Here is a 17,933-nt window from a genome sequence, read left to right on the forward strand (position 1 = left end):
AATCCTATGCTGCATGTGCGAAGTGCTTTCGATGAGAAAAACTGATTCATCTTGTGCACAGACAATGTAGGGCTACATTGTCTATGTATAAAGAACTTACTGCAGGTCAAAATCTTTACATTACGGAACGTCTTGTCAGTGAGCAGTCTACTTAAGGACTTGCAAATCTTCATCTGTAATGTGAGTTATTTACTAATTTCTTATGAATATTATATGTTGTAACTATTGTACTGCCATGTTTATATTTTGTATATTTTCTAGGTAACTCTGGCTTGCATAGTATATTGCAAATATTTTCTTTTCTTGTATGTGACTTAACAGAAGATCTATATTAGCAATAAAGTTGCCTTTTATTCAGAAATGTTTAGCACCATAGGATTCTTATCGGACACAGGTAGGTTCACTTCTGAACCAATTTATTGCTTTGTAATGTTGTGCTGATAATGTAATTTGTATAGCTTACTGTATATAACCTCATTACGTGTTATCATATGTGCCCATGTGATTCATAGTACACAGTGTTAGATTTATTTTCAGCTGATCAGAGTTGACGATGTACCAGTTTGTAGGTGATTGGGCGTTGCTGACTGATTGGTGGGTGCTGATTGCTTGATTGACCAAGGAATTGCATGATGGTCGGTGACTACCCATAATAATGACTACTTGATTGACTTGTGTCACTGGTAGCCATGTATGCTAATGACTGAGTGTTTTGTGTAACTCCATACATGTAATCTTTAAGCCGTAGGCTAATTGTTTTGGGAGTGTAAAGATATTTTGTAAGATATCGGACCCATTGTTGTATCATGTTACTAATCGAGTAAAGTATATCATTTTTTACTATTTGAGTAAAACACATCATTCTTTTCATCGTGTGACTTTACTGTGAATCATTAACCTTTGTCCTTGTATTGTGTTAGGTCATTTACTTGTATTAACATTTATGTTACATTATCAGGTTCTTGCAGATTGTGTCAATTAGTCCAATATTTGGATCTTATACACACACAAATTAATCGTAATTCTTCATCAATAAACATTGTACTTGTATCGTCATCAAAAGTGTTGTTATAAATCTGAAATCCAACCTGGTTATCTTGTTACAAAAAGCTTGCCAGTAGCTTCAGTCAGTTTTTCCCTGGTTCTTCCTCCACCATTACTGGCCACCATGTATAGACTATCCTGTGCTGAAAAATGGTGTTAAACCCTATAACAACAACAAAAAATAAACTGTCCAAAATTCTTAATTCAAGAAAATATCTTCATATGAAAGAAAAACAATGCAATATCAGAGGATTCAGCAGAAAACTGGAAGTTTTATTACAATCTGTATCCCCTATCACTATTACAGTTTGTCAAACACTATCTGTCTACTGAGATAACGTAGACTGATCATAAACATATATAAATATAGACATAATTCAAAAAGTATGCAATTATTGCAGAGTCATATAACAAAAGAAAAGATAGAATAGATAAGTGTGGATTTAATTTGTTATAATCTGAAAAACATTTTGATGATTTTATAAAGGTTCACACTGACAAATATATGCATAATAATTGTATCAGAACTCATGGAATTGCTGATTTACTGACTTGGTAAAAATGTGAAATACACATGCTGTACATTTTTGACATTCTAGTACAAGGTGTTCAGCTGTTTTGATATATCTGCATGTACATTAATTATTGATGGAAGCATGATTTAAGAATCAATAGTTATTTCAACCACTACATTTGGTTCCCGATACTGGACTTAGAATATCTGATCTCCCATGTTAGAACACAAAAAAGGAGCACTGTTTATCCTAGTTTAAAATTTTTGAATAGATAAGTGTTCAACAGTCGACTATTAAAAGGCATGAGTGAATTTTGACACAAGGTAGCTGTACACAGTATACAATGATCACACGGTGCTTGCCTTGGGGAAACAACAAATGATCTAATTACGTCTTTTAAGTAGTCTACAGCAAAACCACAGTTCATTTCATACGACTAATCAGATTTTGAGCCCTCTCTTCATTAGCAATAATCTTTACTAAGGTAATATGACTGACACAACAAATGAAAGACAATAAACAGATAAATGCAAAAATTTGATACTAGCCGTGTTGATTAGTTCCAAGTTTTTCTTTCTATCACAGATTCTGATAATGTTAAATAATATTATAAATAAATTAGATTCTTTAGCCAAAATATAGTATTATTAAGGTTCACAAGGTATTGGAATTATATTATCTAAAATTTGATGTGGCAGTATATATCTTACATTATATTAATTAGAACTAACATTTCTATAATTACATGTAACTTTAAAAATGATCATGTTTTTTCAATTTCAGAAAGTAAGCAAACTGCTCCAGAAAGAGAAAGCATTCAGTAAGTTTCAGAAATGGTGCTTTTCATTCACTTTTGTTCAAAATGTGAATGAGTTTGGTTTTTTTTATATAAAAAAATGGATTGATTTGTTTTTAAAATTGCATGAACTTCAATGGAAATAAGTGCATCATGAATGCTCATATAAGCTCCACTAACAAGGGACTGAAAAAACCACCAGAAATTAAGAAAATTCCTGAAATATCTAAAATTAGTAAATTTTATGTGTCATTCACAATATGTTTATATTGCCAAGAAATTTATTTGTAAAATAAAAATTTGTTAATTTATAAGGGCAACGATGATGATAAAACAGTGACTCATGGCGTACTCTCGCTCTTTCTCTCTCTCTGAAATTCTTTATCACATACTTGCATGGTTCCTAAACAATAAAAAGCACAAATATTATCAAAACAACCTCCACTCCACAGTTACCATCTGATGCAACTGTGTAAGCTATTCTGTGTCAGAAGCCAGGACAACTCCATCAGGCAGATGGTCAAGATTTTCTTTCTTCATACTCTTCATGCCCATCACAATGCATGGAGAAATGAAAAATCATGCAAGCTGTACTGTAAATCAATGGACCAATGAAAGAGCCCCTTACATACGTTGGTTGTTGAAATAGGACAAATTCCATGATGTTCATATTCCTTGTCTGTAGTGATTATTCACTGTCTTCATATACAAACAGAACAAGAAATCTGATTGGATCAACTTCTTTCAGCTGCATCCAATCATATGGCAAAGTATTTGATGTTGTTTAGGCTATATATATATATATATCTATATATCTATATATATATATATATATATATTCATGTATATGTATGTGTGTGTGTGTATATATATATATATATATATATATATATATATATATATATATACCTAGGGTTGATGCAGGATGAAGCAGATCAATGACCCTTGGTTAGCAAAGATGAATCGCATTATGAATGTGACACAGCATTACTGTACCCTCTTCTAAGTCAAGTCCAACTGCATAGACCTAGACGTGATGTTGCATAATGCACTGGAAGATATGTGTCTATGCCTTTTTTTTAGGAGTAATAAGTAAAACAAACAACATAGACCCTAATCTATCAGTGCATTATACAACAGCAGATCAGGTCTATCTTGCTTGCAACTGGACTCAACTTGTATGGCATTTAAATGAGAAGAAAAAAAAATCTCTTATTTCAATGCTATAGCATTTGCAAAGATAAATTCATTATGTAAACACCAAGCTCTTTAATCACTATAAGCTGAGCGCTACATCATACAGTTCTATGTCATACAAAGCCTGGGCAAGATCACATAATCGAGCTTCACGCCCTGTTTTCCTGATCCATTTCTGCAGTGACTGCCATGCTTGCTCATAAACACTCTCTGCCACATAGTCAATTTCTATATTCTCAATTTCAGGATTTCTGAGTCCAAGTCTGGCGGCTAATTTCTTCCAGCTTTTACCAAGACTAGTGCAAACATAGTCTAATTGATCCTTTGATGGAGGTTCCACAGATGCTGAAATATTTTAGACTGTGCTGTACATTATTGAACTTCGGTCCAAAATGAATGTATACTGACTCTATTACATCAAAGTAAACAATAAAGTATAATTTTATTATATTTATTTTTGTAAAATACAAGGTGTTTCTCAAAAGAATAATGCTTTGCTAACCATAATTTGCCCTGTAAATTTCAACTAGGCAACCATTTATGTTAAAAGGAGGTTGTTTTTATTAGCTTACAATATGGAATTAATCATGACATAGTGTGAGTAAAAATGTAACTAATTCATGAAAGGTTAGTAACAGTCACCTAAGCTTGGTGATGTGCAATTTTTACACATGCATCCACCTGTTAAGTGTGAGAACTATCAAAATGTTATAATAGTAGTGGTATAGACCACAGTAATGACTTTTGGTTTGATAAATGCTAGGTTAGGATTCACAACTCAGTCTAATCTATCTTAAACTGATTACCAGAAAGTAACTGAAACTGTTCTTTTTTCTAAACAATTATATTAAAGTGGTTCTGTTCAATCATTTCACACCACTGGTCCTGCACCAACCAATCAAAGACTGGGCTTATTCAACCAATAGAATATAAACAGATGGATATATAAGCAAGTGATCTGGAAATTTTATTCATCCCAATGTTGGCTGTATATGAAGAAACATAATGAAAGAAGCTAAGCCAGGGGTGGGTAGGTACAAAATACTACAGGGTTGTCTGAACAAGGCTATATGTTGTGGACATGGAATATTATCATTTACAATAGTGATCACTGGTATCTTTTTGGAATTGTGAATGCATAAATATAGCATGGATCACTGTATCTCCTTGATCTACTGTGGTTAATTTAACACATTTCTCTTAAAATGTTGCACCTGCCTGGACGTGAAAAGAGATAAAACAAGCTCTAATGATATAATTTTTTGGCTTTTGTGTGTGGATATTTGTGAAATGCAGCTAACAGGAATCAGACTGAATCATCCTCCAGATTTGAGCAGGTCTAGCAAACATCACAAAGGAAAAAGAAATTAACAAATTCTGTATAATGATAATGTGGTGGCTCTACAGATTAAAGATATTTCAGTCCAATTTTAAATTATTTTAATAAAACACATTTGATTGTTTTAACCATTCAGTTCTCTCTGAGTAGAACAGCAAAAACAAACACACACACCCTACTCCAGGTAACAGACCTTCCTGCTTCCAACCAACCTGTAAATATTATTATTATTGGGCATGCAGACATACACACATATATATATGGTAGTCAACCCTCTTGAATGCCAGAGAAACCTAGAATGAATGTAACGACCATGTCAGCATACTACAGTATGTTCAAAGAAACTAATGCACAGAATGCTGGTCACTGTTATGTATATATATATTTTGTATATATATATTTTTTCTAACTCTTTACGCATGACTGCATCTATATTATATGTAATTTTTGTTCATGTCTGTAAATTGTAATGATCATCTATAACCAAAATTAGATAGCTAATTTTTGTACATGGGTATAAATTTCTATTTTAAGATATTAAGAGTGTATATTGCATAGGATCTATAAATAGATGTTTATGTAGGTGTTTACAATCATTAATAATAATATTATTAATAAAACCTGTTTACTAGTTTGGAGCTGTTTTCCGTTGGATAGGTCATTCATGTGGGTTCTTAGAAGAATTAGTTCTTTCCCATTGGATGGGTTAGGTCAAATGGGTTCTTTTACGATGTGGGATATTTGCAAAATGTCATGCAGCTTGAAGTAGGAGCCAAATGTATTTTCACCACTTCTGCTTGTATATAAGGAGGTAGGGATGAACAATATTTTCTTATTTCCTACATTCTTGTTGAACATCAGTATGCAGATATATTTACTGTTGTATTCAGATATTATCTGAGAGGACACAGCTGTTTCAATTATCCACTGGAACGACAAAGTTATAATTGGACTAAAATTTTATTCTAGGACTACTGTGAGTTATTCAAAGGAGTTCTGGACGATGCCATTTTGACACATCAGGATTGCTGGTAGACCAAAACAGCTGAAGATCTGAAATTTATTCAGAACATTCAATTCTTACTTGAATAGAGGTTTTTGAGGATTACTTTGGATTCAATTCAAAATACTCCAAGTTCCTCTTAAATTTTAATTTTTTAACTTACATAATTAAACTATTTGTTTCATTTTACAAAACCTGATGGTTTGCTTCTTTCTGTTACTTAGTTTATGACCAAAGAGCTGTAACAATAACTGTGAACCAAATGTTGCATAATGCTTTATGACTCACAATCAAGATACAAAGGTTATGAAATTGTAGGATCTGTAATTCAAATTCAATGCTTCTGGATAATTTTGCAAAAACAATATGCCAAATCCTAAACTATTTAGTGAAAAATGAACATTCTTATATACAGTGTGTGTTACACTCTAGTAGACCTTTAACTCATTAACCCCTGGAGGTTTTTGTCGTTTTCGCCTGAAATATGAGTAGGAAACACATTTTGGGGGCTATTTCTAAATACATCCTAATACATTGACTTCCAAGAGATTTCTCATTAACCTATTGCCTAGTTGTGCCAGAAGCGTCATTTTTCATTGGCTATTTTGCTCGCGCATGAGCAGAAGGGAAAAAGTTGGAGTTCTTTATTTTTTTTGCTTAATGGACCCATCATTTCCATATCAAGACCACTCTTTATTCCAAATGCCCATCTTATCCTACTTTTTGCAAAGGTTCACCTGTCTGTGTGCAGTTCAGACTATTCTACCTTAGATCTGAGGCCAAAAAGTCTAAAATCCGGACATAAAATTGGATTCCGACCACGGGCAAATCTTGGTTGGAAAAAAATCGGGTCCAAAACTTCAGGTTTTTCCCTCTGTATTTTGTAGTGCAACTAGAATGTCCAGATTATCTGGCATCATTGTAGAGCTACATCTGTCTACCTTTCTATAATACCACCCACTTTAGTGTATCATCCATGACCTTGACGCTACAGAGCTCAGCAGTAGGATACTACCTCCTGATGCATAAATGCGGTGCCAGGGGTTAATGAGTTAAGCTGCAGAGATTCAATAGGTTTTGAGCTGGACTGACTTTCAACACAATTCCTTTCTGATTGTGAAATTACTAGCTTCTATATTAAAAGTGATTACCTTTACATGTGAACAAGTCTGGCTCACATCATATAAATACAGTGTTAGCTAAACTGACAGGCACAGCTCAATGACTAGTCTAATGTACAATTAACCACACTGATGTGGCAAATGCAGGCAAGAAACAAATACAGAGTTACTGTCAGAAGAACAGTGATAGATATAACAATATAAACTATTACCATAACAAAATGAATGTTACGATCCTTTATCAGTGAAACATAACACCATGTCAATATGTTGAGAAATAGTTAAGAAAACTCTGAACAGCAAATTTCAATAGCTGGTCTCAGATAAAAGCAGATGACTGTTAATAGTCATGTGAGACATAGATCTAATATTATTAAAATATTTTTAATAGTTCTGTCAGACAGAAAATAAAAATAAAATTTTTCAAAAATTAAAGAAAATTCAAAAAACCTTATGCTTGTTTTATGATTACTCTTTAGTTTTCCTTCACTGAAAGCTTGACATTCTGTCTGTAGTTCCCAAATATTTGGGCATGGCAAAGTAAAGTCTGAAATGGCCGCTACAGCTTTTAAGTAGACATCCTATTTTAATTCAAGTCAACCAGCCATCACTTAATGGAATCTTTGTTGCCTTATTTACCAACAAAACTGAAAGTAAAGTGACGAAACTTACTTGTAAGACCTGACGCAGGTGGAGCTGTCCTATTTTTTGGACCAGAATGCGCACTGCCAATAACAACGTGGGTGCCACTTCCTATCTGAATACCCCTCATGTGGTTAATATGGACTGTCTCACCAGTTGCAACATCTGCAAGTGTAGAAATGATATCCTAGCAACATGATGCTAAAATCCAGTCCATATTCACAGGGATACATTTCATGTACAGGCCTGGAAAATGAAGTTCAATGTAAACAAGCAGCGCAAAATATTCTTGCAGAAAGTTGTCTGTAAGTGAGAAATGAGTATATTTTTCATTATAAACTTACTTTTTAAACTTTTATTTTTTTCTCTTTTATTATTTCATTTGTTTAATATGGTAACAATTAGCCCTAATTCACCAATTTTAGGACAAAATCATTTGACGTCCAGGCAAATCATCAAAGACTTGAAACATTTACCTTGCAATTACCTATTACCCATTAAAATTCAACACATAACTAGACGAATGAGGAAGGGAAGGAGTGTGCTGGTGATTAATAAACTATCATCAATTCAAAATACATGTACAAGGATTCGGTTTGAGGATACCAGAGGCATTTAATGCCATGAACCTCCTGTCAGAGTTGTTTCCCTTTTGGTTATGATGCCCTATAACCTTTCAACAGTTGTAATTAGCTATCACCTACAAAGCAGGCAAGTCCAAATGGAGATTCACAGTAGAAGAAATAAGGCATCATACTTGTTGTGTATTCCACTCTTTCTCCATTTGCATCTGTGATGACAGTTGTTGATGTTCGTGTATCAGGATGTCTGTGACTCCTGTATGCTGCAGCATGCGCATAAAAATCATCATCATCACTGCTACTGCTGCTGCTGGCCCTCTGTGCATCTGTCTGTACATCTTGCCATGCCATTTTATTTCAGCTGCATTTGGTTGACATCAGACGAGATTTTCAGTCTTCACCTCTGAAGAAAATCAGAATCATCATGTACAAGGCAGCCTTATTTATCATAACCCTGACTTAACAAAACCTGTTTTCCACAATGTATTGGACCATATTTGGTCTTCAGTCAGGTAAATCCATAATTCATCACCTACGATAATCTCACTCAAACATATCTAGTCACTCTGTTCATATCTGGCAATTTCAACCTGAGTTGGTTTCCGATCAGCCATCAACAAATGCAGGACCCATCTTGCAAAAATTGTTCCAAGTTTCAAATGTTTCTTTACTGTATATTAACAACAGCTAACAAATTAATGTCTTTGATTGAATAAATATCTCTCATTGTGAATTGATCATCTTCATTGATTCCACCTTCACAACAGCCACTTATGCTCACTTACAGATTATTTATGGAATGTTATTTTCTCTATCAATCAACATTACATTTTTATTGGCAGGATCCAAAAAAATGAAGATTATAACAATATATTCAAAAATTTTAAAATACCCCTACTTAGTCTTCAGCTTTCAAATCATCAAGTGCTACTGGGTTATGTACATTGGAGACCAGCAAGTGCTAATGGTTTATGTATATTGGAGATCAGCAAGCGCTAATGAGTTATGTACATTGTAGATAAGCATGTGCCACTGTGATATGTACACTGGAGACCAGCAAGTGCTTATGGGTTATGTACACTGGAGACCAGCAAGTGCTTATGGGTTATGTACACTGGAGACCAGAAAGTGCTTATGGGTTATGTATATTGGAGATCAGCAACTGCTATAGGGTTATGTACATTGTGAATCAGAAAGTGCTTCTGAGTTATGTACACTGGAGACCATCAAGTGCTAATGGGTTATGTACATTGTGGATAAGCAAGCACCACTCGGTTATGTAGTTTTAAAAATCAATTATAATGACATAAAATGAAAAAATACTTCTCTGCTTTGTACTGATGGCTTCTTGGAACAAGAAAAAAAACCAGATTCTGAAGCAGGTTTTGAAAGTGAACTAAAATCAAAGACAATATTAATATTAAAAAAGGTATCGAAATTCAGCTGCAAAAGAAACAATTATTCTAAGCTGAACAATTATTTGTGCCTTTGCAAAACCAAGATACTGCATATAATGGTTTATAAATTCAGACAAATAGCATATAAATCCAGCATACTGATTCTTTATCTGTATGATATGAATATTCCTTTCAAGTTTAATATAAAGAGTTTTAATTCACAAAGAACTGCCTGTTTTCATGTATTCATTTGTTATCTTGTGTGACATCACATAAAATTAAAGTTAACTGGATAAGTAGGATAAGAATTTAGCTAATGTAGTTATCAATGATGTTAACAAACGAAAACAAACTGTACATAATGTATAGTATGTTTGAATAAATAATGCATTTTATTGTACAACACTGACAATTAAATGTACCCTTCCCAAAATTGAATAAGCAGCCCTTAAAAAGTATTTAGTCTAAATGTCATTATTTATTTATATGATAGAACAATTTTGTGTATTGGGTTAATCTATATATAATGAATCCATCAGCAACAGTTTCTTATAAACTTTTATTTTTGCGAAGCGTGTCATACTCAAGTCATATATGCTGAGTAAATAACGCAAATTTGTTTATATTCGAGCACACCCAAATATGCCTTTAATACCTAAAACTGGCAATATAAGCATGATACTTGTTATTTTTGATAACATAAAACAAAGAATTAAAAAAGAGATATTGAAAATTTGTATCTCATTAGAAACAATTTTTAAAAAACAAAGAAGTTCAACGAGATTTCATTCGTATCAGTAGTCCTACATATAAGGCCTTGACGATGATATTTATGTTGTGGGCGGCACTAAAACAAAACCAACATATGCTATGTCTTACACTGTAGGACTAGTCCTACATGTAAGACATAGCACATTTTGATTTTGTTGAGGTGCTACAAAGTATACAAAAAGTTGAATAATCTCATACTCAGATAGTTTTAGAAACATATTCTTGCTCTGATTTATCGAGAATAAAGACCATTATATCCATATATTAGTTGAAAATAATGTATCTCGAAGTAAATGATAACGACGCCCTCAACATATATATCAGCGTCGGGTCTTACAGATAGGACTAATTGTAGGACTAACGTATCTATAGTACACATAAATGTGTTGAAACAAACCATCGAAAATCCTAGCCGTCTAATAAAATTTTTCTACTTTCCTGATATTTTCGTGCAATATATGAAACCCGAAGAACATATACTTTCTATATTACGCACATGAAAGGTACATCCGTCAAATGATTTGGAATATCTAGGTGGATTTTCGTGTTTCATGTAAACTAACAACAGTCTGAGAGATGTAAGCATCTACTTGTATTTCCAACTCTTTCTCTAATTTACTCACTCAGTCTCTCTGCACTTTTGTCACTAATACTGGTTCGTATGTGACACCTCTATAAAGTTCAATCTGAAGTCACGATGCATTACAACGCAATTTTCTAAAATCGAAAGTAGTCAACACTGTTGACAACAGGAAGGTCCATTTAGTCTGGTATCCTGAAGATTATTGAGCAACATTGAATGAAGATCGAATAAATTTCATTATGTAAGAGCACCAGACTGGGGAAAAAGAAGAAACAAAATATACTAAATACTGGTCTGGTTCCCTGGCTCATATGTTCCAAGCGTTTTACTCCGTCATACTAACAGAGGAGTGCAACATACGGTGAATACCTATCATGAAACCAGACTAAATAACCCAAACTTAAGCGCGTCTGTTTGAGTTTAATAATCTCATACTCAGATAATTTTAGAAACATATTCTTGCTCTGATTAATCGAAAACAAAGACCACTATACCCATATATTAGTTGAAAATAATGTATCTCGAAGTAAATGATAACGAATATCTTGCTGTAAATAAAATCTTAAAGCCTGGCTGAAAAGAAAATCTCAGAGCCCCACCTCGAACATAAAACTTAAGAAGTTTCGTTGTTTTTTTATTATGTTTTTTTTTTTTTTTGATCTTTGAAACCCGATACTCTGGTGCAGAGTGCTAGAACATTATATGGTCGATCCCCAGTCAGAAAATCGCTAGGCCGTTTCTAATAGATCCTGAAATAACGCTGGAAGTTTTTATAGAAATGCACCTCAATTTGATGTATTTCGTGATTCGCCTCCACCAGAATACGCCACATACACGTTACGACAACAAATGCCGAAGATATTAAGATTGTTATTTCTCTCCTCCAGTGATATACAGGGTGTGACCGCTAAAATTGTTCTTATAAATTACGTACGTGCATTTCTTCCAGCTGAATTCATACAAACATTCCAGTGACAATAGGATTCCTATAGGTGACAGTACCATTATAGTATATTCAGTACTGAGAAACAAGTGTAGAGACTATATAGGAAAAATAGGCCAGACATACAAAAGTAATTCAGATTATCGTTCTCTATGGCGATGGATTATATCCGATGATTCTTTCTCAACTTGAGGAAAAGGCCGAGAATGGTCCGATTGGGTAGGTCTCTAAACCGAATTACTGTCGTACCAATGATTAAAAAAACAAAAAAAAAAAAAAAAAACGCCCGAGAAAAAGAAGGCGGGGATGAAAGAAATGTGAATTAAATGTATCCTATTTAATTCGGGGATAAGGAGGGGGATTTCGTAAGCACCAATGTACATTATATTTCATGCACACACACACACACACAGTCAGACAGGTACTCGATTCAAGCGGAAACTAACGATAACACCATCCCCAATTAACCATTATCGTCACTAATAATGAGATTAGAAGTCAAAACTACGAACGACTTAGCCTTTTCTATAAAACTAGATTTGCACTCTGGTGATTTGGAAGCCCTTTGGTTTGATTTCGTATTACCCAAATGTAAACCTAGAGTTAATGATACTTGCTGTGGACCTCCAAAGTAGACTGACTTCCCTAACGAATTAGGGGTAACCGTAGTAAAAGTTAAGATCAGATTATGAACTCCAAAGTTTTGGTGAAGTTAGTATTTGTTTTTTAATACAATTCTAGCAATATGAAAAAAAACATACCAGAATTTTAAAAATGTTTATATTAACGTCAAATTATTAAGGTCTTTACAAGAATTACCATATTATCTTCAACATTATTAGATCATATGTATGTAGTAGCCAATAAAAATAAAGAAATCTGTAAATATGGGACAATACATACAGGCATTAGTAATCTTTTTAAAGAGCATGCGAGAAAACAAGACACCATGAAAATCAGAATTATGAAAAACAATTTATTAGCAAATTGTTACAGATCAACTGGCCAGAGTTTGTTCAGCTTGTGTGCTTATACTAAATATATCAACTTCAGATATGAATTTGTAACAGTTCTCAATGAAATTGCTGCAATGAAATAAATTGTATTAAAGAAGTTATATTACAATAAATCACATATGATGTGCAATGCCCAAGGGCTCACAGACTTTAACCAGGGATCAATTATTGAACTTTTTGGGAACAAAATTAAAATATACCTAGGGATCAGTTATAAAAGATCCATACGAAAGGCACAAGTAATGATAAATAGTGTGCAAAAACATTTGCCAGGTTAGATATTAAATCCAGAAAGATGTTGGAGAAGCAACATTCTGTTTGATATTAAGAGAATAAAAGCAACACCAAAATAAACCAAATATATTTAGGAAACAGTTAAAAGTCCGTGATCCCTTGGGTGTTGCAAATAATAATAATAGTAATAATGAGGACTTTGTATAGCGCCTAATCTTTAGAAGCTCTAAGCGCTTTACAACATTAGACAACACCTATACGACGAAAAACATATAATGATATGATTACAAAAACAAACACCATGAAATTAGATAACATAAAAAACATGCTGAGAATATTTAAGGTAGGAAACATTATTACGTCTTTAAATTTGTTCTTGCAGTCGAAATAAGTGAGTTTTGAGAGCACTCATGAATGGGATCACTGTGTCTTTGTGTCTAAGTTTGGTGGGCAATTCATTCCACGTTGCTGGGCCGTGGTATGCAAAAGAACGTTGTCCATATGACTTTGTTTTCATAGTGGGAATAATGAGTATACGATTGTCAGAAGAGGAGCGTAAGTATCTTCCTGGTATGTACACATGGGTGAGGTCGGATAGGTATGTTGGACTAGAGTCCGACAGTGAAACGCAGCACAGAGAACAAATTTTGTGTTTGATTCTGGATCGAATGGATAGCCAGTGTATGGTACAGAGCAGCGGGGAGGTGTGCTCTGATCGTGGTACTCTAAGTATGATCCGAGCAGCTGTGTTTTGAACTTCTTGAAGTTTCTGGAGCAGATATTGAGATGAACCAGACAGAATTGAGTTACAATAGTCCAGTCTTGAAAGTATTAATGAACACACAAGTGTTTTAGTGGCATCAACTGTAAGATATTTGCGAATTGAGCTGATGCATCTCAGCTCAAGATATGCAGCCTTGCATATGTTCATGACATGTTGGTGCAATGTGAGAGTACCAACAGTATTAACATCATCACTAATGTAGTATAGACTCTCATAGAGAAATAATCTAAATCAACATTTTAAAACGTACAAGTTTAAGAAATAATGATAATAACACATTCCAACTTCAACCTAAAAGTGACAAGTTTTGGTACCATAGTAACCTTAATCCATATAAAAGTACAAACCTTCACAATTTGTAAAAGATGGTTTCAGTGTTTTGAATATTCCAATACCGTTTACTGTTCACCTGTCTATATCAAGTGGTATTGTGCTTGACATAATGAAATTAGCTAGGGTTCGAACCCTTTACAACAAGAATAGAAAGACTTATGCGTACAATTACTGGTCTGATAGTAAACTCGCTATTGTGTCAAAAGAAAGAACAATGTAACTTACTTTATGAACTAAATAAGGTTTGATGGGGATATTACTAGTAAGTCTTTTGAACATATTTAGGTTACGTTTATACACTAGAATGATTATGCTCACCTTATAAAAAGCTTTGAACGCAGTAAACCACGGAATAGTGTGTACAATAATTTCTAGGATTATGCGTGACGTCTGTTGAATCATATCCCAAAAACTGACAAGTGATTAAATGTTTTTACAATACATAATACAGACCGTCGGCACTATGGTGTGGCGTACCTCAGGGTAGAATTTTAAGACCTCTCCATTTTGTGCAATGTGAATGAAACTTGCATATCTCTAAGTTTTTATTATAAAAGATCACCGCGCTTTTCTGTTTTCACATCAGTATCATGCTTATATTTTTTTAAATACAAAAAAGAACTATAATCCAGCGATCTGAGGCTCACAGACATCAAACTGTTATTACATTTGGGTTCGACAGAATGCGTCCTATCTAGCTCGAAGTGATAACTAAAGCAAAATTAGAACATTTAGAAAATATGTATTAGACAATATATATTTGGGCCTAGAACATTTGGAAAATATGTAATGGTTAGACAATATATATTTGGGCCTAGAACATTTGGAAAATATGTAATGGTTAGACAATATATATTTGGGCCTAGAACATTTGGAAAATATGTAATGGTTAGACAATATATATTTGGGCCTTCATATTAATTAATTACTCTATGGCGAATACATAGTTAACACTATTGAACTGGACTAAACTAAGTGCAACTTGATCTAGTGAAGACACAAGCAAAAGTACCTGAATTAGATATTTATTTGTAATCCATATTGATGCTGCAATCCCTGACACCGTAGCTCAAAGCCTTATTTCCATCTCTCACAAGCTAAACAACAATAACTTAAAACAATACCCTTCAAATTAACACCAAGTTCATCAACGGATAGATCAAAATGGTATCGTCCCTCAGTGGATACTATAAAAGCACAGTTCAGCAACAAATAGTTACAAATGGTATTATCTGCGAAGGGATTTGATAAAAATATGACTTTTATCAACAGAAATGACTGAAGTGTGGATTTATTAACTGATATGATCACTGTAAGGATTTATTTTAAAACAAATGCGATCAATGTATGGATTTAGCAAAATATATTATTAGAGCCTTGTTCATCAACAAGGATGATGGTAGACTAGATGATTGTCATACATATAATGAAACTGAGGTTTTGATGGAAAGTTTAATACATTGTCCACCATCAGATATGATGCTGTTATCTCTTGAATCTGGTTGGCGATTATAACATCTCCCAATCTACTGCTCCCATTGAATGGTTGCGGAATGATCTTTTGCAATTCACTCCTCCCTGCCTTTTGAAGGACTCAAAGGGAACTGTCCAATGCACAGACCCGTCGGTCCAAAACCTTTTGTTCCCTTACACTGAGTTGGTCAGTGTCTTTCGTCAGACCAAGTTACCATTAACTAAAGTATCCAGTTGAAAAGTCCAGCGAAGTTCAACGACATATCACAATTGTTTTTATGAAGAGCATAGCTAAGCCGTGTGTTGATACATAACCGGATTACGGTTACAAAGACGTCATCAGCCGAGTTATCGTCCTTATCTCAATACACCCTCTAGATGACAGGGTGACAATGTTGATCAGACACTTACCCATCTGCCTTTGCTGACAGTTTGTTTCATCACATCTCAGCCAGATCCAACTTGGTGCTCTTTCTGCTGCCTTACTCAGTGCTTGTTTCTGTATGTACCCTCTTATTCCTAGTGCACTGAGCATCCTCCAGGTTGACTGTGCATGAAACTCCCTGTATCCTACTTCCACCTACAAGAGTTAAATTTTATATCCTTTTGTTTTAAGGCTCTCTGCTAGTACCTGGTACTTCTCCATCTTCGTTTCATATACCTCTTCCGTTAGTTCTTCACATGGGACATTAAGTTCTACCAAGATAATTCTCTTTGCTGTCTCAGGTCAAATGACGATGTCTGGCTGAAGGCATACTCTCGTCTTCATTGATTTTGCATCTTGGAATATTCAAGCATTGTTTGTTGTTGCGTGCTTCTTTTGTGCCTCTGTAAGAAATTGGATTAACCGCGACCTTACCTCTATGGGTTCCGGACTTTCCATTCTTCTCTCTTCAAAATATCTGACCTCTCTCCCAAGACTTGTCTTGTCGCCATCTATATCGTCCTTGGGCCAATTCATCCTGACATGACAATATAATATGCTACAGTGTTGCTCTGTTCTGTAATAATAGGCCCGTGAATTCTATCGTTTCAGAGTTTCTGGCGATATGGGCAGAGTGTTCACGAATCTAAGCCAAATGAATACGCAGTGGTCAGTATTTCCAACGGTCTCACCATGTGAGTTTTTTATCTGTCAGTCTTGTCCATATTTTGTTGGACTGCTCCCGCTGACCTTTCATCATCTTCACATAGGCGAATTTCTTCCTGGACCATGGTACATCGGTTGGTTGGGCTTGTTACATTCCATTTGTAAGATTTTCTTCAGCAGAGCCCTTCTCTTATCTTACAGGTATTTGTAGTCCTAACGATGTCTCATTACTTCGGTTTCATCTCAACTTCGTTCACCTTCTTGCTCATAAATCATTTTCTTCCTGTCCAAACATCTCTTCCAGCACGACTTATTTTTCTCGTTCTTTCACGGGCGCCCGCACATGGGGCAAGGGCGTGTGTGCTCCACCCATCCTGGATTTCACCTTTAAACATGTTTTGACCTGCATCTGTAGAACTTAATACTACAAGTTTGCCATCCCCCACTCCCGAAAATAATTATGTGGTTGCCCCTGCGTCCTTTGAATCCTCAAAGTTATCAGGAGTCACCTTGTATTCCTCAACCAATGATGTTAAGGGCAACTGTAGTTTGCATGACCTGCTGTAAAGACCAATAATGGTGAATGATGGAGTAACCTCTAGCCATCTTCTCGGGTGTTTGTTGATGACCTGTTCCAGTTTCGTGACTGTGATGATAGGGATTTTATTCACCCCTAGTGACAATGTGAGCTTTGGAAGAAAACCACATTCCAGGAGAGACAGGGTTCGTCAATTTTCCGCATACTCTCTTCCAGCTGATGTTTCAGTCTCTGTCCACTTTTCTTGTCTGACAAGCTGGTTACAATCCACTCTCCTAGGCACTTGACTGAACCATCTGTTATTGATTTTATGTCTACTCTTTGTATCCTTAGTTTATACTGGTTTGTGACAAGACCCTTCTGAAAAACCAGGCACATCGACGCCTCTGATTTTAATCTCATTCTGGCCCATGATACTGTATCATCTAAGACTACTAGAATCAACCGTGCCTAAATATGAGTTGTGTTGCTACAGTCGTGAATTACACGAGACACGTTTTAGTGCGAAGAAAGTGATATACATCATAAACGTG

At 34.7% G+C, this 17,933-nt stretch overlaps 1 protein-coding gene across 2 annotated transcripts; it reads right to left on the reverse strand.

Moving 5' to 3' along the window:
- Nucleotides 1-1,288: 1,288 nt before the first annotated feature.
- On the reverse strand, nt 1,289-11,248 carry LOC149807886 (receptor-interacting serine/threonine-protein kinase 1-like). Of its 2 annotated transcripts, none has more exons than XM_089971642.1 (4): nt 11,030-11,248; nt 8,415-8,641; nt 7,688-7,822; nt 1,289-3,897 (listed from the first exon to the last, which is right to left on the reverse strand). In XM_089971642.1, exons 2-4 carry the CDS (start codon nt 8,587-8,589, stop codon nt 3,632-3,634), a joined length of 576 nt encoding a protein of 191 aa, XP_089827768.1. In that variant the 5' UTR covers nt 8,590-8,641; nt 11,030-11,248; the 3' UTR covers nt 1,289-3,631. The 2 variants fall into 2 exon arrangements, with proteins under 2 accessions (XP_089827768.1, XP_089827777.1); XM_089971651.1 differs by lacking the exon at nt 11,030-11,248 and adding an exon at nt 9,562-9,610.
- Between the last annotated feature and the right edge of the window lie 6,685 nt (nt 11,249-17,933).

This window comes from Sinohyriopsis cumingii, chromosome 1, assembly GCF_028554795.1.
Source record: "Sinohyriopsis cumingii isolate HCF-2022 chromosome 1, ASM2855479v2, whole genome shotgun sequence".
Taxonomy (NCBI): domain Eukaryota; kingdom Metazoa; phylum Mollusca; class Bivalvia; order Unionida; family Unionidae; genus Sinohyriopsis; species Sinohyriopsis cumingii.

Bases quoted from the DNA above. Each gene is read 5' to 3' on its own strand.
- LOC149807886 (XM_089971642.1), bottom strand. From the start codon at position 8,589: ATGGCATGGCAAGATGTACAGACAGATGCACAGAGGGCCAGCAGCAGC. The intron at 7,823-8,414 runs GTATGATGCCTT...CTACACTTGCAG, and splicing joins AAGAGTGGAATACACAACAA to ATGTTGCAACTGGTGAGACA. The intron at 3,898-7,687 runs GTAAGTTTCGTC...AAAATATTTCAG, and splicing joins ACCTGCGTCAGGTCTTACAA to CATCTGTGGAACCTCCATCA.